Source organism: Eupeodes corollae, chromosome 3 (genome assembly GCF_945859685.1).
Source record: "Eupeodes corollae chromosome 3, idEupCoro1.1, whole genome shotgun sequence".
Taxonomy (NCBI): domain Eukaryota; kingdom Metazoa; phylum Arthropoda; class Insecta; order Diptera; family Syrphidae; genus Eupeodes; species Eupeodes corollae.
In genome coordinates, this window is record NC_079149.1 from 51,352,854 (window position 1) to 51,375,313 (window position 22,460).

General features: G+C 32.6%; 1 protein-coding gene across 1 annotated transcript in view; it reads left to right on the forward strand.

The window, feature by feature from the left end:
• The window catches only part of LOC129951732 (uncharacterized), a 230,557-nt gene that overhangs the window by 44,210 nt on the left and 163,887 nt on the right, over positions 1–22,460 (forward strand). The window contains exon 2 of the mRNA XM_056064037.1: positions 6,224–7,462. Coding sequence (XP_055920012.1) covers positions 6,435–7,462 — 1,028 coding nt within the window. The 5' untranslated portion in view covers positions 6,224–6,434. The remainder of the gene's footprint in view (positions 1–6,223; positions 7,463–22,460) is intronic.

The window sequence follows — 22,460 nt, forward strand, 5'->3', positions numbered from 1 at the left end:
TAGAACCATGTTAAAATGAATAAGAAAAAGAGCCTGGGATGCGACCCACAAAATTGTTAAAATTTTACCAGATGTCAAAAACATTACTTCTCGTTTAATTAAATTATTTTGGAGATAAAATCATTTTTTTTTCTTAAAATATTCAGGGTTTGAAATATTTTTTTTCATAAATATTGAATTATTTTGATTCATAAAACAAACGTTTATTGGATTTGCTTCCAAAAACATATTTGTACCTTTCCGAACGTACGGATTTTAGAAAGTATGTTAACACGCACACACAGACATCTCTCTAAAAATCTTTTATTTCGACTCTATTGGCCTTGAAACGACGAGATTACAATAACTTCCCCTAACTACCTCAAAGTTATAGCTGTCCATGGTGATGACAGCATATACTTGGTCTTGCCCTCATTGACCACTAAACCAACCTTCTTCGCTTCCGTCGCAATGCTCAAAAAACGCTCCACTGACATCACGCTTTGATCTTCCAATTACATATGTCAATGTCATCTGCATATCTAAGTAATTGGATGGACCTTTGGAAGATTGTGCCTCTATAGTGTTGACGGTTAAGTTTTGCAAATGTCTTTCCAGAACTATGTTGAAGAAGTCGCATGACACTGCATCGCCTTGTCTAAAACATCGCCTGCTGCTTTGAATAGTTCGGCAGCGTTGCCGTCAGCACCAGCAGCTTTGTTTGACTTAAGTTTAGATATACATAGCTATCTTCACTTCGTCAAGGTCGGGTAGGCGGTAGGAGGTAGTGGTCCACCAAAGATGTCTTCTCTTCCCAGCTTGGCATTAAAATGTCCTAATACAATTTTAATGTCATAGCCAGTGCACTGCTCATAAGTCTTGTCCAAGAGCTCGAAGAATATGTCTTTGGTGTCTTCATCTTTCTCATCTGTTGGGGCATGCGCGCATATTAGGTTTATGTTGGCGAATTTAGCCTTGATGCGGACTGTCGTGATGCGCTCGCTCACACTGTTGAAACTCAAGACTTTTTGCCTGAGCCTAGTTCCAACAACAAATCCACACCCAAATAGACGCTGTCTTTGTTCTCGGTAGCAGTAGTAGAAGTAGATGTCGCAGTCTTTTAGTTTGCGTTTGCCCGGTCCATCCCATCGCACTTCTTGGATAGCTTTAATATCTGCCTTGCAGCAGTTTCGCTAATTTACCTAACTTTCCACGTACATATCCGAAGTTCGTTGTCCTTATTTCGTTTGCGTGGGTTGTCAACAGTGAATCCGTCCGTATCCGAGGCTTGTTGGTGCTTCGCAACTAAAGGTATTTTTACGTGGCCAGGAAGTCACCCCGACGGCACAACCCCCAACTTGGAGGGCCAGATCCTTAGTATAACTCCAAGGAAGGGGAGCCGGATAAACCGCTCGTTACAGGCCTGGGCTCCGAATATGTCGAAGAAGCCCTATAAGGTGTTCACTAAGTAGTTCAACATTACTGGAACTTTAAACGCCACCGTTGATTCCATCTCGAGAGTTCGTCTGCTGCCGCCTGGATAAGGAGAGGTGCCTTAGTGGAAACACCTCTCCCTCCTCTCTCGTTTGCTACTCTTTTGTAGAATTAGGACAAATATTACAGTTTTTTTAGAAAAAATAAAATAAAATAGTCTAAAGCTGTAGAATCACAATATGCTCATCAATTTTAAAGTGAATTGCAACAATCTAAATGCATTGTTGAAACCCGTATCGTTCTATTTTTAGCAATTGCGTAGTTTCGAATTTTCAAATACCAAAAGATGATAATATAAAAGCAATGAATCCTCTTATTACAAATCCTCATATTATCCTGAGCACAGTTCTTAAGTTATTGAGATTTAATTTAATTTGTTTCCCATTTCCAATTTTCATTTAAAAAAAAAAAATCTTCTAACTTAGTACAGATCATGCGGAAGAATTATGACCTTTCAAACAAGAAGCTAGATAATCAGAAGATATTTGACATTTTTCGTCAATTGTATAAAAGACTTTCAGGTTATTGTGAAGTTGAAGTATTTCAAATGTCAATTGTTATAAAAAGCATGTATGCTAACCGGCTTTGGGGGCAAGTATTTAATAATTTTAACGTTAAAACACAATTAATGTTATCGTTTCATTACCTTCGCTTTGATTAATAGAAAGTTATACGTTTGTGGTGTACTATATGAGTATCATTTACAAAGTTCACTCACAATTCTTATTGCTTTCATATTGATCGATGCACTTTCATCAACAATCAATTCCTTTGAAAATTAATTGCGTCATTCAATCTAAGACACTTAGAAAATGGTTTTTAGTGAGGTTATCGTCAAAACTTACATCAAACTAAGCTGCTTTTCTACTATTCGAATTCCAGGAGCTCCCTAATAACCATCAGTGTGTAAGCAATTCTAAATAAATGTTCTTAGTTATTGACATAAGTACTTGTAATATCCCCCCATTGTGAAATACTCCCCAATACAACAAATAATGGATTGCTGAAAATCAATTTACTATTATAATAAATACTAAGAATTTGTAAAACACAATTTGTTTGATGTAATTTAAAACAGTGGGATATTATTGGGTTGAAGAAAAATTCCTAATTATACCTACATATATAAGGTACAACAGAGCGTATACGCACTTTTTGATTTTTTACAAATCATTTTGTTTGCAAATATTCAAGTCAATGTTATCAAAGCAATGGAATGTTGATCATATTTTCTTTGAATGAATATAAAAAACATGCCTGCCTTGTTTTGTTTTAAAAAATTACACTTACCTACAGAAATTCAATACTTTATCAAGTTTCACTCTTGATTTTACTTTCATCAAAAAATAAAATTGCAAATGATTTCTAATTTTTAATTTAGAAGAAATTCTGTAAAAAATATTAAGAAAACTATAGATGCAATAGAAAAAGTGCTTAAAGTCATATTAATGAAAAAGAAGCCGAAACATGACCAATTTAAAAACCCAAAATAATTTCTTATATACTTTTTGAACTTTTTCAATTTTCTAAAGTTTTACACTCAGAAAAAATAACACAAATGTAAATAAATTTAATACCTGTTCCTAAAGGATATAAATAGTGCAATGTGCATTTCAGAGCCAACACAGACGATTTTAACTACATTTTTTGGCACATCTCCCAAAAAAATTCCTTAAAATGACATCAAAAATAATTCAAAAGAAGCCCATTTATCTTCACTGCTGCTTATCCAACCTTTCTGCTCTATTTAATATCTTCCAAAAAAAAAACAAATAATAAAATGTCTCAAAATATCTTAACTCTTTTTATTAAGATTTTTGGTAAGAAAATAAGGAAAACTGCATTCACCTCGCATATCTACTACAATTTAGAGAGATGTTTGTTTAAGCATTATACCCCACCACAACATACCACATTGAATAGAAAATGCAATTGTTTCTAAACACAAGTTACGGCAATGGTAATCAATCACCAAGAAAATGTCCTTCTTTAAAAACAGTGCTGTGTATAGAATTTCGACTTCGAATTTGATATAAATTCCACCTAAGTTACATCAATGGTTAAATTCTTACTTACTTAACGTGGCGCCTCAGTCCTGTTTGAACTAGGGCCTCACCCAACTAATTTCTTCATCTATGTAGCTTGATGCCCAGCAAGTTGTTTCTAGTTGCGCCCTTCAAGTTGGCACAGGTCACTTTCCTGATCTGATCCATGGGTTTTTTCTACTGCGAACGTGGATTTGAGGACTTTCCGGCCCGGTGCATCGGTTTTCATGTGCCTACGAGAGCCGGCTATATTTTTTATCCTTTTGGCTTTAATCCCATGTCATTGTACAGCCCGTACAGCTCAAGGTGCTTTCATCCGCTTTTGTCATAGGAGTTATTCTTCGTTTGATCTCATCGCTGGTTTTGTTTTCTGTATTCATAGCGGAGCCTAGATAGATAAAGTCCTTGATTACCTCAAAATTACGTCTGTCGATGGTGACGATTTGACTAAGACGTTAAGACGTCGGTGTTGTTTATTCTTTCTTGACGATAGCATGTGCTTTGTTTTGCCCTCAGAAACCTTTAAACCCATTTTTCACGCTTCTGTCTCAATACTCACAAAAGCCCCATTGACATCACGCTGAGTTCTTCCGATTATGTCAATTTCATCACCATATCTTAGTTATCGGACAGACTTTTGAAAGAAAGCGCTTTTTTTAATGACGTGGGAGCTCTGCACTATTCTTTCAAGGACGATTTTAAAGAAATGGGGCTTGACAGCGCATCACCTTGTCTAAAGACTTTTTATACATCGAAAATTTCAGTTAAGTTGTTTTCAATCTTTATATGGAGCAGCGTAATTCTCCATGGTCATTCTGCACAAACCGACGAGCTTGGCAGGGATGCCAAAGTCTTGAAATGGATGAAAGGTGGGTGTCGATTTGATGTGAATGTGAATATTTGATAGACTGTGGACTTTCCTGGTCTAAATTCACAATGATAAGGACCAATTAGGTTGTTGTCGATGAGCTTTAGACGTTCACATATTACGGCAGAGAAGATTTTGTAAGCTATGTTAAGTAGCATGATGGTGCGATGTAGTGGGTGCCCTTTTTTCAGTATCAGGCAAACAATACTTAGGTTCCATTTATCGGACATGCTTTCTTCCAAACAGATCTTACGAATAAGTTAGTGCATACTCAAAATCAAAATAATTCCAGATGATTTGTAGAGCTCGCTATTAAAGCCATCTACTTCAGCGGATTTCTTAGACTTCAACTTAAATATGGGGATCTTAACGACGGCGGCGGCGCGTGTCAAAGCCGAGAAGACGGGACTGTTGGCTTTCGTCATCTTTGTTAAATAAATTATTCTGCCTGAGATCGTTATTCAGTTCGTTGTCGCCGTTATACAGTCTGCAGAAGTGGTCCTTCCATATCCTCAGGTTTGACTGCGGTTCCACTTTGATATTTCCACTTTCGTCTATGCAGCCTTCATTTTATGGTTAATGTACTTGTAAATTTTGTTTCACCTGCTTATAAGACTTTCAAACTTCATTAATGCTTTTGAACCTCTTAACATTTCAACAACACCCATTGTCATGCTCTCTCTTTTTCCTTCTGAGAAGTCGGTGTTCCTCTCTCCTCTTCTACTCATAAAGCCCGTTAGCAGCTCTCGCCATTCTATGCAACGCCTCTCTGACTGCATCTTGGCAATGTTCCACTTATCGCCGGTACATTCTGTTGGCGGTATAAAACTTCGAATGAGGTTACTTGTGACTTTGTCGGGGAAGGTTTTGACGTATTTTCCGCCTTGCGGATTATATTTTCTTTGGTGTTAATTTGTCATGAGTTTTTTGACTAAGCAAATACACAAGATCTGTTCGGCAAATAAAATCAGACAACTTTGTTTTATCTCTTTATGATGAAGTTGAGTTTGAATTAACAAAAACGCATCTATTCAAAATTTTGTTAAGTGTTTTCGGTATAAAAACAAAAATATCCTCCTCAGTACTGTAGACTCTATTCTCCCTCTAAAGGTAAAAAACTATTGCAAGACTTTTGGTCCTTCGAGTATTATCGTATACATCGCAGTGATGAAACATCCTAAATAAAGGCATTCATCCTTATCTTCCCTTGAGATGGAAACACAGACAAAAAAAAAACTTAACAAGAAACTACTTTAAAGGACAAGAATAAATTGCAAAAGAAGCCAAATAAGAAAAATACCTGCTGAGCAGTTATCTTCTTTTTTCTCCTTCATTTTCTTTTGTATTCTATTCTATGTATCTAAATATACACACATACATATTTAACTAAACTAAACGGAAAGATGAAAGTGGACATTGTATTCTCGTCCATCATCTAAAATTTATTACTGCATTTCCGTTTATTTCCCACGTGAAATATAAGGAAATATGATTTTATCTTTCACATCCGTTTCATCGGAAGAAATTCTTCATTAATTACACAAACAATAAGTACACACAGTACACTGAAATATATGTTAGTATGTGTGTAGGTAGGTAGATATTGTAAAATATATGTATATATCCGAAGGTGGATGAGAAGACATAAAGTCTTGAGGCTCTATACCATGGAGTAGCGTAGGTACATAGTATATCTCTCTGCTGATGTCTGATCTCAGCTTTTTGCTTTCTGCCACCACCACCATTCACTCGCTCCTTCATGATTTATTCATATTTAATTATATTAAATCACCATTCAACAGCCAATCTCTCATCCTTAAACCTCATTGTTCCATAGGTATACAAATAGGTATATCGATGCATATCCTGTGAGCTGAAAAAAAAAATAGAAACAGACAAAAAGTAAATAAACATTAAGAGCTCTTCTGGAACTCTTAAAAAACAACAACAACAACAACAAAAATACACTAAGGAAAATAAAATTAAACAACAAAAAAAAATAAAATTCATTCAATGAGGCAAAAAGTGAATAAAAAAATACAAAAACAATGTTTCTAGCTTTAAATCAAATTTGGCTTTCGTCCAAACGAAAAAACGACCTAAACGACCTGCAGCCTCAGTCTTCTCATTCTCATTCTCAACTTCAACCTCAACCTCAACACGAATTGGAACACGAACACGAACGTGGACCCCAAGTCCAACATAGCACTACAACTTCACCATCAACATCAGCATCAACAACGGTATTTGAAAGATCCACTGCGATGGCGACAGACAAGCAATTGCGAATGGGGTCGAAAATGTCCTTCCCTTCAACAACAACTTCCGGTCGGGCTAATGCGCTGAATGCGGCCACCATTGCTGATTTTCATGGACCAAAAACGAAAAGTGAAAACAAATACCACCATCATCATGTCCACGAGGGTGGAGGTGGAGGTGGAATAGGAGGCGAAAGTGGTGATATTGGTGATGTCGGTGATGGTGATGCTGGTAGCGATGACACGAACTTGGAATCCAGAATCCACCTATTGAAAATAGATGCTTTGAATGTTGGTCGCGTCTCGTGCCAATGCAATAGCAATGGCAATAGCAAATGTGTAAATAAGGACTCTGATAAAATAGCCGCTGGAAATCGAAATCAAAATCAAACTCAAAATCAAAATCAAAACCAAAAACAAAATCGAAATAGCGCAAATGTTGGTGTCAAAGTTTTTGGAGGAATTGGAAGTGGAAATAGCGTCAACGCCAACGCCACCGCCACCGATGTTGTCAGTTCGCATTTATTCCTGGGCGCTATTTTACTATGTGTAGCATCGATGGCGGTGATTTTATATTCACATGTGAACAGTGAAACAGATGTGTTATGGTTTAGGGAGAATTTTCGCAATGAACTGTTAGAAAATAAGCAAGAACTACGATCGATTGTGATGCAGATAATTAGGGATAATCAAGTCCTGCTGAGTGACAGTAGCAGTAGCCGTAGCAGTGGCAGTGGCAGTGGAAGTGGAAGTGGAAGTGGCAGTGACAGCAGCAGTTATTACTCATCTCATCCCACATTGAATAGGAAATATGAAAGGTGAGTACTATATTTAAAATATACATTTAAAGCGTACAATATTGATTTATAAATGTATGAACATACATATGATTGTTTTTTAATGTAAAAGCATGCACTTTAGGTATTGAATTTAAAATATGTAGCTAGGTAGGTAGGTACTTTTTTTATTTTGCTGTAAATATGTTTTAAATTTAAAAGCACTTCAGGGTGCTTTTGATATAAATTATGCATGATGTGTAAGTGAGAAGAGATACACGTACTTCTTTCCACAATACCCTACCTCTGTACTCTCTCTCTCACTACTTCTGGAAAACTCATACAATTTGGTTATGGGGTTTGGGGACTTTTCGTTTTGAATTTTTGTACTGTACTGAATACGGATGTAATGTATAGGTATTCGAACACACATCAAAGTAGGTACTTAGTATAGAGTGTTTGCTTATTTTGTTTTTGAAAAAAAAACATAAAGTTTCGTTTATATTTCAAAAGGTACACAACATGACAGAGAATTGATTTCAATTCATATCAAATGAAATTTGAATTTCTGATGAAAGATGAACTTTTTGAACAAATACATTACTTTATGACTCCATATGATTTCAATGTTTGTAAGTATACATTGAAATACATACATACATAAATAGCTTAAAGATATCTTAAAAATTTATTCAAGTGGGTGCGAAGGTACCGTTTCGTAAATGACCGAACTGAGTCTCATTTTAAAAATACACTTTATGGTTCTTTTTTTAGATTTCAGTATTTTGAGAATATTGGATGTTAACGAATATGATTTTCTTCATTTCGCATTTCATATAAATCCAAAAAAAGAAGTGAAGTTTGAAGTATTAGGAGATAGCAAACTGTTTTTATTCCTCAAAGTGAGTTCCCCTTGATTTTAGGGACACTATATTGGTGGTTTAAAAAGTTAATTTAAACGTTAGTCGTGTTTAAGGTTAGGCTATGTTTACCGGGTTGATGCAACAGTAGATCTAAAAATTTCTCACTCGAACCACTGAGGATGTGTTCGCAAGGAAGTTTTAGGAATTTTGTATGGCATTGAAAAGTTGATCAGAATTTAGGTTAAGGGCGCCTTTCTGAACAATTCTAAAATTCTAATTTTTAGGAGAATATCAGAATGTCCTTAGACGTAGAACAAGTTATCGCAAAAATAAGTATTTTAATATAGTATTGTAATTCTTATTCTCATTCTCCTTTTTCTTTAATATTATGTGCGCATTAATATGAATACCCTTATAATGATTAAACTCAATGCAAGCAATTAGGAAAGGAGAAAATGATTAGAAAGGAGAAACCAATGCACATTGGTTTTGAATGTCTGCACATTGTAATGAGTGGAAAATATTGAGTCTGGTAAAGCCTTCAACATTCGTGTAGTGCGGCTAAAGAAAGAATCTCTGTACTTAACAGTACGTACGTGGGCTCTAGGCTAAACTGATAGGCATTCCTAGTAGTACGGTTATTACGGTTGAATTGTTTAAGGGAGGGAATGCAACAGGCTATTTCAATAGAGCATTGTTTATAAAAATAACGATAAAATAATGACAGGCATGAGAACTTGCACTGGTGTTTAAGAAAATCAAATGTCTCGGTAAGAGAACGATCTCCAATCATTTTTAGAGCTCTATTTTCAATTCTATCCAGAAGACTCAAGTACGTTATTGGAGCACCAGTCCAAGAATCATAGTTATACTCAAGTTTTGGACGAATAAAAGCTTTGTAAATTATAGCCAGATCAGAAGGGGTAAACAACTTCTTGCATCGTCGGAGAAAACCTAAACACTTACCAGCATTTATGGCGATGTCCTAGGACTGATAGTTGTTCAACCCCCTCGATGCAAGTACCACCCATGGATAGTAGCATTGGAGGTGGGTTACGCTAATGTGACAGTAGACAAGAACAAGGATGAGAATATTAAAACGAATATGAAAAGCAGAGGGTACTGTCATCAGCGAAACAAATTAGTGGGTTAGAAGTTTCAGACAAAAGATCATTCATGAATATCAGGAAGAGTGTCGGAGACAAATTGAAGCCCTGAGGCACACCAGCGCTTATATTTGTATCAGATTTAAACACGTCCCATACTACTTGAATTTAACGGTCCGATAGGTAATTTCTAACCCAACAGAGAAGAGATTCATCAATACCAAAAGAACGCATTTTCGATAAGAGAGCTTGATGCCAGATTTTAGCAAATGCTTTTGAAACTTTTAAGTTCCTACACCAAAAAAAAAATATCCCAGCCATGACACCTACAAACCCCCCCACCCCCTCCCCCTTGATCCACTATTGTCTACCATCCATTCCTCCCTAAGGAATTTCTGTGAGGAATACTGGGTATACTGTTTGAGTATGTAGGTCGATGTCAATAGTGTCTTTCATGTTTCTATGATCAAAAGTAGCCCTTTTCCAGTACACTTTTGGTCAACAGTTTTTTCGTGAATACTCCAAGAGGGGCTAGCACCACTCGTAGATGTTTACTACGAAGTATAAGGTTATCAGTGAATTGGCTACCACTTTTTCATGAATTTTTGGCATTACCAAAAGTGTTAAATCACATCATCTAGGTGACCAATTGTGATGAGTTCTTAAAGAAATAAAACAGTCAGGAAACTTTTCTTGTGAAGTTAATATTGTTTTCTTGCTTGTGTGGTTGAAGTAATAAGTGGGATGTCTTATTCCAAAGATCAACGAGGAATCAAAAAACCTGGACTTTCGACAACACATACAGGCAATTGAAGAAATGTTCTGGTTTTTTAGCTTCCATTCTTCCGATCAATAATTTTTTCTAACTCCTCAAATTTTTTTAAAGAAATTTTAAACCAGACAAATTTTTTAAATAGTCTCGTGCAATATAAACCTGCAGGGATTAACATCTTCTATTTAGGATGTTCCGCAAAGAATAGTTTAAACTGAATATAACGAGTCCAAGTTATAGCTTTTTAGAATATAGTTCATTTTTAATCGCCAATCATAAAAAAAATGGCTGTTTAAAACCACCTACTTTTAGTCTGATTTTCACTCACGCTTTTTAAAAATGATTTTTGTTATGTATATTTTCGGAATTTTAAAATAACTAAATCTAAAAAAATGATTCTACGTAGAAAAATTAATGGGAACTGCAATTTCGCTGAATACGTACAGTGATGGTTTTAAATCAAATAAAAAACAAAGCATTTAATTTTAAGACCACTTTTTATTAATTTTGCATTAAAATGTACTTCTTTTAAAAAAGTGTCTAAAAACTCATTTCATCATCATAAATTTTGAAAAAAATTAAATTATGAAAAAAGTAGGACAAACGTTTCAAAAATATTTAATGCAACATATGAAATTTTCCAATCTGAGATTATATAAGGTAAATTTAAAGTTTGTATATCGTCAATAACGTAGCAAATGCTGTTCTTCAAGTAGTCAATCATTTCAGCTTATCGGTGAAGATTTGGGACTTCATATAACCTAACAGAAAAAAGTCAAGCGGTCACGATCTTCGAAGCCAAATCCGGGGTCTGCAACGTGAAACTACGTAGTCACCAAAAGTTTCCTTTGATAAATAAATTGTGTAGCGAGCTGTGTGGCATGTTGCACTGACCGCCTTACCGTGTTATTGAAACCACAGCACCTGCACATCAAGGCTCTCTAATGGTCCAAATTAGCTGTAACGTTCTGGTCAGCATCGTTTTTAAAAAAAAGAATTGACCAATTATTCCAACAACTTATATAAAGCACACCATAACCAGAAAGTTTTTGGGGATATTATGACGTCTTTGTTTGTTACTTGAAAGCGTTGTTCATGTGTTAATCTAATCATGTTTAAATGTCAAACCAAAACAAAATGACTTGACAGCTGACAAAATAGAAACTAAAAGTTATATAGAAAAAACTGTTATATTTACTTGAGCATAATAGAAGTAAACTTGGTCTCTAACCACCTTCTAGTTAATTTTCCATTTCTTAATTATTGTTTATTACCATCTTCGTGCTTGAAGTAAACCAAAAAGTTGGTCTCAACATTATTAAAAATATACATAGTTTGATATATTTCAATGTTTGAGTATTCAAAATGTACACCAATTTGAAAAAGCAGAATTAAAGTCACACATCAATTTTAGCAAAATCTTGAATAGAAACCCAATTGAGCCATGAGATATCATTGAATTGAAAACTTTTTGAAAGCATAACATTTTCATTGGCTTTTTGTCTACCCCAAACGATATTAAGTTGATATCGATATAATTCCAGGAAATTACTAAAAACACATAAAGTGAAAGCCTATGGTTCTTATGTCCGCTTGTGCAGACTTAAGGAGCATAGACAGTCTAATAAAATTGTGTTACATGGCAAGTTTATATTTCTAACATCTCAAAGATTTATTTATTCTTGGAAATATAAACAGAATTTCTCATAAAATTGTTTAATTTTGTTTTTCTGGAATAAAATGTCTATGATTTGTGAATACTTTCTATCGCACAATTCAAAAAGTAAAACAAGAAATACAAAACTCATTTGACTTCTGGTTTGGAGAGTCCTATTTATATTCGAATTCTCCAGCTCTGCCAAGCTGACTGAGAAAATTCTGAGAAATTTTAGAAATATTAACTACACGATTATTTTATTTCACTTTCAGTTTAATAAAATTAATATATATTCAAACAGAAAAAAATAAGCTTAGAAAACGAAATCTGTATAAACACAATAAATTTTGCAAAAGTGTTCAGAAGACCCAACAAAAAAATAAGTTAAATTAAATTAAACACAAGTTTAAGTAATTTAAATTACATAAAAGGTTCTTAGGGAATCCAAATCTATATTTTTTAGATAGGTAATTAAAACAAAAATCATCCCAATTAAATGTGTTCATTTATGCATATGTACGTAAGTTATGCATTAACCACAAACAAAAAGCTTTAGTCATAATATTTCAATTGAAGCCAATCAGAATTTTCAAAACATATGGCATAACATACATACATAAATCTTCTTTGATTTAAATCAGAAATTCCCCCTAAAATCCATAGAAAATCCGTTTTCAAATAAGATTCTTAGAGATCTTGGAACTACTCAACTACAAATTTCTTCGAAAAGTAACAATATGTTCTATTCGTTTCGATTCTAGACAAAGACGCATAGACCTATAATCTTATTAATTATAACTGTGTCTAAAGTCCTTTATTTGTACATATACATTATACATACCTTCTCGATCGAACATATGAATTTATAAGCTTTATAAAATTTCAAGTTTTATTTGATTTCTATACAATTTTAGGGAAGGGAAGTTGTAAGGCATCAGCATCAGCACACGATTTAATATCACATTAATACCCGAAGGATATTATAACCTGTGGCAAGGTTTGTAAACACAAATTCAAAATCCAATATGGCTAATTGAATTTAGTGAATTATTGTGATTAAATAGAAACTTCTGTGATTTGGATGTTTATGTTTACTACACATACGTATTATAATATTCACCTGTTATTTGACGAAGCATGTCCTGGCATATAACATTACATCATTTAATGAAATGAAACACATTTTGGTAAATACTACAGACTGTTCTAGAACACAAAACCAACCTCCTCCATATACTCGTATGTCGTATATGTCTATACACTGTAGGTACCATTATATTCTAAACGGGAATACCCTTCAAGCTATATGTATATGCGAAAGGTACATATAGAATGTCAAGAAAACATGGACATGGTCAACATCCTCCGCATACTCGTATATCTAAACGCCCAAGAACTGTAGCTTTACGAATATATCCTCTCGCACACAAGACCCTTGTTAGAATCCTTTTTTCTTTTACTGATTTAATTTCAACAATTTCAAAGATAACATGAAAAGCAAATAAATATTATTTGGTAGCAAATATTTATTTCTATTGCGGTGGTCTGGTCATTGCAATTCAATATCGGATTAGCATAAACAACACCCAAAGCCCATGCCATACAATACACAGAGCCATTAGATCCTTGGCCTTTAGAGAACTGAACTGGTGAAGGACACCGAGAAGGACAATAAGGAAACCAGCATCAGGGAAGTCGTTTGATGGTAAACCCCATAAATTTGAGTAACAGGTGTAAATAGGTATATCTACAAATAAACAAATATACAAGACTACGTTATGTAAGCCTTTAACGCTTGTCGGGACATTTTCTACTCCCCCAAACTCTCTTTACTTTTAAAAGGGAAAGAATGTGAATGTGAATGTGATTGCGAATGCCAAGGACCCAAATCGTGTAAAGTAATACAATTTAAATGCTTAATGTTTTGCCAGTGTTATGTTGTTTTTATTTATAGCCTGCTTATAGCAGTTATAAGGAAAAAACATGCACATTTTATTACTCTTCACAAATATTTACTGATACATAAGTTAATGGATTTGGGGGAAGGCAGAAAAAAGGACGAAAGAAGGAGGAGTTTTCGGTTTGAATTGTGTTTATATGGAAAGCAGTTTAAGCCATTAGATCACAGTGTATAAGGCATTATTTTTTTCTTTTTTTTTTGCTACTAGAGACTGTTTGAGAAAGATCTTGAAACTTGAAGGGTTTTTTCGTTGTTCTTGTTGTTGTACGTTTACGAGTAGCTAAACCTTGATTTTGAAAATAGATTAATAAAATATATATTTCTCATGTTTTTGCAATAACAACAATTTATGGTGTACATATATGTATTGGCAATTTTAGCTAAACGAAAACATTTATTTAACAAAATAGCCATGAAAAATGTTTAAATCTGATTTATTTGTGGTATTTTATTATCAATGTTTATATGTGTTAAAATAATGGTTATGTCATAATTGCTTATATAAAAAGTTATTATTTTTTTTGTTATAAATTCATACATTTATGTTGGTAAATACCAACTTACTTATAAGTTAACTGCTTGCAATAAGAAAGGGTATGTATTTTTTGAAGTCATAATAATTGATTTTATTTCTATACGCTTTTAATTGCTTATAATAGAGCGTAATTGAGTTTTCTATTTAATTGACAAAAAATAATTTCAATCGTAAAAATATGTAAGTAAAGAATAATTCATGACATAAATCCACTTAATGGAATTACTCTCTTAATGGAAGTTAAAAAATATAGTTAAAGCTTATATAGTAAAAGGAAGCTTAAGATTTTCCAATAAGCCCATTTTCCATTTTGATATAAAAAAAGAGGCTGGGATGCGACCCACACTGATGATTTCCCATCCCGTCTGTCGATTTGTCTTGCTTAAAAGTTTGTCTATATGTATTTTTACCAAATTTGCGCACTATTTTTTGTAGATTTTATTTTTTATGAAAAAAACGGACTGTTGGATTTTTATATAAATATTACTGAATATTGAAAACAATATTTTCTCTGAAATAAAATAAGTTTGAAGCCAATATATTAAATTTTTGAAAAGCTATTTGAGCCGAAAGTAAATTTTTACCAAGTTTTAGTAGGTATTGTTTTTTTTAGAGTTTTATTTTTTGTAAAAAAACTGTCAATTCGAATTTTTTAAAAATTTTACCAAATGTTGAAAACAATATTTCTTATAAGATAAAATTAGTTTGAAGCCAATATTTAAAACTTTTGAAGAGATATTTGAGTAGAAAATCAATTTTTACTAACTTTTATACATTTTTTTCAGGTTTTTATTTTTTGTAAAAAAAAATTGTCAGCTTGATTTTTCCCCAAATTTGTCCTAATGTTGATAACAATATTTCTTATAAGAAAAAAATAGTAAGAAACTATTACCTCAAAGTTTTTAAAAGATATTTGAGTCGAAAATCATTTTTTACGAACTTTTGTTAATTTTTTTTTTCGGTTTTTAATTTTTTGTACAAAAACTGTCAAATCGATTTTTTTCAAACTTTAATTGTATGTTGACAACAAGATTTTTTGAAAGATAAAAGTAAATTAAAGCCAATATCTCAAAGTTTTGAAAAGATATTCGAGTCGAAAATCAATTATTACCAACTTTTATTAATTTTTTTTTAGGTTTTTCTTTTTTGTAAAAAAACTGTCAATTCGATTTTTCTCAACATTTTATCAGATGTCAAAAACATTATTCTTCGTTGCACAAAATTGTTTTAGAGATGAAATCATATTTCAGTCGTAAAATTTTGGAGGTGACAAATTTTTTTTTTCAGTTTTATTGATTTAAAAAAAAAAAACCGTTATATTGATTTTTTTCAAAATATATATCTGTTTGGTATCATGTTACAATATTTTATATAAAATTTAATTCAAGTCTCTAACGTTTTTGGTTCGTAAGATATTAAGGGTTAACCAAAATTTTCACCTTTTTTTCAAACTGCTATGGGAAGTTAAAAATTTGAGATAATGGCTTCCAACTAATTTTGTCTCTTAAGAAATATATATTCTTATATATTTTCTTCTTCTGTATCTTTTCCATTTGTATTATCAATTGAACTGGTATGTGTAAAGATAATGGTACAGACTACGACTTTTTTCATTTTAAATGTTTACATTCCTCCAAAAAGTTTGGAGTCTGTTAATAACGATCTCTCCTTGGCATTATACTATCTTATAAATTTGTCCAGCTCTGACACCAATATCTTACTTCTAGGTGATTTTAATTTACCACGCATTGACTGGATTCCATCCGAAGACGAATCCTGCCTTGAAGCCTCTCCTTTTTCTTCACAAATGGCACTATCTCTTCCAGATAAAGTCTTTCTTATTGGCTTACAGCAAACCAGCTGTATTAAAAACTCAAAAAATCGAATTCTCGATTTAGTCCTTTCTTCTGACGCTATTAGTACTCTTGTTCTAGAATCTAGATAAGGAATTACTTATATCGACAAATATCACCCCCCTTTGGACATTTTTTTTTTACTTAAGTAATCACCTTACTAATCACAGTAATTCTTTTGATTGCTTATATAATTTTAATTTCAGAAGAGCCAATTTCCAGCAGTTGTCAGAAGATTTAACCATTTCTGGAATTGCTGATACACTAGGATTTTCTAACATTGACGAAGCTTTTTATAGGATCCTTAATTATTATTTTGAAAAAAAATGTACCGATAAAGAAATCAAGAAATACGATCTTTAGCCATCCTTGGTACACGAAAGAATTGCGTTTAATGCGTTACAAAAGAAATAAGGCATGGAAAACGTATCTCAAAACTCTGTCTCCAGTCAACTTCTCTTTTTATGTTGAACTCTTTAACCAATTTAAATATCTTTCTAATTTTGTATATGCTTGTTATGTTACTGATATGGAAACCTTTTTGAAAGAGAATCCTAAAAAAATTGAAATTTTGCAAACTCAAAGAAAAAATCAGATGGCTTTCTAGTTAACTTCACTTACAAGAACCTTTCGTTGGATAAAACTTTTGATATCTGTAACGCTTTCGAAATGAATTTCCGTGAGTCATTTGTTAATAGCCCTCAAGAAGTTGATGAAGTATATTTTCATTATCTTCACATTTTTTTGCAAACTAGCTGTAGTCACATACCTGTGCTACAGAGTACGATCCTTGATCTTTTACCTGCGTTGAATAAAGACTATTCAGCCGGTCCTGATGGTATTCCCCCGATAGTACTAAAAAAGTGTAGTAATGCTTTAGTTGAACCCCTTACGTTTTTATTCAAACTTTCCCTAAAAACAGGCAAATTTCCCAGTATATGGAAGAAGTCATTTCTGACACCAATTTTCAAGAAAGGTAACAAGTCGGATAAAAGCAACTACAGGCCCATTGCAAAGCTTTCTTGCATTCCTAAAGTATTTGAACAAGTTGTTTGTAAAAGCATAGCATATTTTAGTAAATATCACTTGCGAACAGCAACATGGTTTTGTGAAAAAAAGATCAAATGTTACTAATCTTCTCACATTCTCAAACATATGTTCAAACGCTTTAGAACAAAGTTATGAAGTTGACTGTGTATACACTGACTTTTCACCAACTTATCCACGGAATTATTTTATTTAAACTTAAGGCTCTTGGTTTTCCACCATTTTTCTTAGCTTGGATTAAGTCATACCTTGAAAACAGATCCTACGATGAGAAGCCATCTTGGCCCTTTTCTGTTCATCCTGTCTATTAACGATGTATCGTCATGTCTACGCTCAAGTGAACTTCTCATTTTTGCTGACGATATGAAGATTTTCAAAATAATAAAGTCCACCCATGATCGTATTCTTTTACAAGTCGACATTGATAGTTTCACATTTTGGTGTGGGAAAAATATCCTTTTACTCAACCCTTTAAAATGTCAGACTATAACTTTCACTAAAAAACTAATCAGTAACGTATTTGACTACTGTATATCACAGCAAAAACTCTGTCGTGTCTCCACATTTAAGGTTTTAGGTGTACATTTCTGTTCAAACTTAGAGTTTACACATCACATTAATTTTATTGTTAATAAGGCAAGTTCTATGCTTGGTTTTATAAAACACTGGGCAAAGGAGTTCAATGATCCCTATGTTACCCTTTCTTTGTATAACTGCCATGTTCGTCCTTATCTTGAATATGCATCGCAGGTATAGACTCCTTATTACGAAATTCATAGAAAGCGTATTGAATCAATTCAACATTCTTTGCCCTAAAAGGTCTTCCTTGGGAAGATCCCTATGATCTGCCTCTCTATGAACATCGTATTCTACTTCTTCAAATGCAATCTCTCCATCAAAGGCGTGTTTATAATGACTTAGTATATTTTCATCAACTTAATTAATGGTGAAATTGATGCACCTTATTTGCTATCTTGTGTACATTTGAATTACCGGGGCGGAACTCATCACCTGCGCACATTTGATTTTATACATATTGACCTCCATAGAACTAACTATGGCAAGAATGAAGCTTTAAGTCGAATGAGCATTTTATATAACTTAAACTGTTCATCGATAGATTTAAATTTAAATAAGGTGGGATTAAAATCATTGTTTAGAACCAGTGCTCCACTATCGTAAACGTTCTCATTTTATTTTTTGTTCTGTAATAGTTAAATGCTAATTTTGTTTTGTATTTTGTGTGTGTGTTAGGCTATATTTGTATTATTTTTTACTAACAACTAACACATGCACTTATGATGGGCCTCTGATTGTGGTTTGATGCTTGCTATAAGCTTACTACTTTCTGAAATTCTGAAGTGTAAAAAAGAAGTATATTTTTTGAAAAAAATCCATTCAACTTTTTTTTTTGACATCTGAAATTTTGAGAAAAATCAAATTGACAGTTTTTTTTTATAAAAAATAAAAATCTAAAAAAACATTACTCAAAGTTGGTAAAAATTGAATCGATTCAAATTTCTTTCAAAAACTTGAAATTAAGCCTTCAAACTGATTTAATCTTATAAGAAATATTGTTGTCAACATTCTGAAAAACGTTAAGAAAAATCGAGTTGACAGTTTTTTTACAAAAAATAAAAAAACTAATATAAATAATATTGCTTTAAAACCAAAAATATATTCAAGAAGAAAACAAGATTTTTTTTTGATTAATATATCTTGAATATACTCGTATCAAATTTTTGTCGAAGCATTTTGAACAAAAAACTATTTTTGTTTTATTTTTTTGCAATGTTCAAAACATTTTATAGTTGAATTTATTTTTGTATTGTTAACAGAAATTGGCTAAAGAACCTCAATAACAATTAAAAATTTTTGTTTAACTTAAAATAAACATAAACATAAATCTTATAGAAAACACGAAACTGGCAACCCTGGTGGGAGCAATGTTATATTTTTTTCACAAATTAAAATAAATATTCAAGATAAGATGCGACAAAAATAGTTACGTAAAGCTTTTAAGGAAAGAGTCCAGACAAGAAAACAACTTAGTCATTTACTTTATCTCTCTAATGAAATAAATAATGAATATACACAAGTTTCTTAATTATTAAAAGGGTAACTGCCCATGGGAATATACCCACCAAGAATCATAACTCAAAATATTAAAGTTAAGGTCGAAAACATTGTCTTGTCAGATGTCTGAATAACAACCTTCTCACTTCTTATACTTCATTAAAATAAAAAAAAAGTTTAGCAAATTCGTGCGACTTAGTCTCATTCATATAAATTAATATAATATAAGGCCTTATACATTTCTACTATTCCATTTCTATCCTACTTAGTTGAAATTTCTTCTTCTTCTCATTGTGGCTTAACTTTTATACCTAAGACCAAAAGCAAACTCAAACCCAAACCGAAAACCCCTTTAACTCAAATTAAGGGTACAATTTTAATTAGCGAAATCGTGTTGGGTTAGAATGCATTCTTTTTTAAGTGCCACGGTCGGTCGCCTCTGATGATGACGATGCTTGTCCTCGTCGCCGCCATCCTTAAACAATTCTTAACCCGCCTTTATGTAAACTACTATACTATAGCCCAGCTATGTCCATGAATCCATTTGTTTAATTATAAATAGCCCCCGGCTAGTTGAATACGATGTGCAGAAAAAATAAAGCTAAGGAATTACAGAAAACACAGAAAAAAGGGAACTTTTTTTCAAGTGTAACCCTTGTCTAAAGATAAGTATAGCAAAGTTGTATGTTCTCTGCCTTCTCTGCGAGTAAGCACTATATAAGCAACCCTAGTTTTTCAATGTTTTTTTATGGACTTTTTTTTGCGTTCTTTACTCGTTACTCGTTATACCCTCGGAGCTCGGAGCCACATACAAATCGCAAGTACGGCGTAAATGACTTTAGCACCTATTGCAACCACCACTGACCGAAGAGACCAAGTATGCCAGCGAGGAAATTACTTTTCCCATTTTGTTTTAGGGGTTGATTTTTTTTTAGCCTCATTGTGTGTATGTTTATATATTTCTTTCTTTATTTATGGGGGAACACCCTTGCGCTTTGCCTTGAAATCATTTTCTTAGCGCGATCCGGGTCGACTCGACACACAAAGAGGGAGGTGATGGCCTATAGTATATTGGAGCAGTTGAGAACTATGACAGTGGTTAGGTAGAGAAACTCTTTATTCGTGTAGGTAGAGCATCCTTATTTTCTCTGTCTATTGCTGATGGTCTTGAAGCTGTTATTGTAACTATGCCATATTCGTTTTCGAATCAGTAACGGATTAGTTATTGTATTAAAGTTTAGGAAATTTTGCATTTTGTGGAATTCTGCCGAAATGTGAGACAGAGAATATAACCATCATTTAAAGTTTTTAAATTGTGTTATCTTGTCGTAATTTTGTGTCAAAAATATTTTAAAAGAAATTGAAAGCTGTCTAAATATTTTGATTTTAGACATTTTTATCGCTGAAGAATAAAATGCAATACACAATGCTGAAAATTATGGAAAACATTTTCCATTCTTACAAAAAAAGGTGATGAGGTAAGATCCACACTGATAACTTCCTAATGTTGTCCTTAAAAACTAATAACTTTCTAATGTTGTTCTTAAAAATTTGCAGTTCGTGTTATTTTTGTATTAGACACTTGTAAATGTATGGAGTTCATCATAATTTTTTTTTTAAATTCTATTGTTTGAATTTTATTGGATTTTTCAAAACCATTAAAGAAAAGTTAACGAAAATATTTTCTATTAGATTTTTAATAAAATATTTTGTTCTAAATAGTGCAACTGGGTGATTGATGAAGTGTCATTCTTAAAGATGTAATATGTGTTATTTAATAAACGATATTCCGCTTTATTTTTAAAAAGACTCACGAATCAAAGCCTTAGAGTTCGGTTAACAACAAGAACTGAAGTTGGTCGATTGCGAAAAACGTACCACCTTTCTTTAGTGAAAGGGTTCTTGAAATACACCAGTGTTAAACGGATTTCCGTCGAAAAATCTTTTTCAGTAATTGGATTCATTTTTATATCGGCAGGCTATTCTAATAAGCACAATTGTCACATTTGGAGTTCTCAAAATCCATGAATGATTGTTGAAAACCCGCTCCATTCTTAACTTGTCACTGTTTCGTGCGGTTTGGAAGATATGAATTTGGAAGACGTTGATTTCCAACAAAACTGCCCTATGTGCCATTCAAACAACGAAGCAATTCCAGTTTTGAAAGAAAAGTTTCCTCACGATCTGATTTTTTGAAGAGTTGATCACAATCGGCCACCGAATACTTTGTCGTTTTATTTCAATATCTGTTTCCGTTCCCGCGATATTTTAGCCCAAAACCGATTTTTAAAATTTTTAGTAGCTTTTTTTAATGCTCTAATTTTTTTGTAAAAAAATGTTAGTTGGAAACTTCGAAGTACATTTCTGTACGTTAACAACAATAAGAGTTAAATAATTTTGAATTTTTGTTAATAAAGTCGAGATATTCGAGCCGAATATCATTTTTTATGAATTTGGTATCGAAGTTTTTTCAATGTTTGTTTTTTGATTCTTTAGTTAATTGTTTCGAATTCATACTAATTTAGTATCACATCATAATTTAATTAAAATCGGTATTTTGTTCAAGAGACAAAATGTCAAAAAAGAGAAATGTCAAAATTTTCAATTCGACAAATCGGACCAGTTACAATATCTTCTCATGGGAAGTTAATAACGATTTTATTAGAAGGACAATTAAAAAGCAATACTGAAAAAAAAAAACAAGTTAAGAATAAAAAAAAAATGAAGAAAATCTACTGGGCCGTTTTTGAGGGAGTCAGAGTTTTCGAGTATTGACCAAAAAGTTTATTTTTCGTCTTAAATAGATAGATACAGATTTTATTGGATTAAAGTAAAATTTACACAACACCAAAAATTTTTAAAAAATCATGAAAGCATGGCGATTGCCGTCAGCCAGATTAACAACAAAACACAATTAATGTAAAAACCCCTCAATAATTTCTTTTCAATATTAAAAAAGGTGTTTATAATTTTTCAATAATAATTATAATTATAATAATTAAACACAATCAGAAATCTTCGTTCATTATATCTAAGGGCAGTAGTGCAAAATTCGTAAAGTTTGACAACATTCATTTCATTCAATAAACTTATCACTTGATCTTCTGACAAAAAGTATTTTCTGAATACATTCCTTCTGATTTCTCTGAGAATAGGGCATTTTCCCAAGAA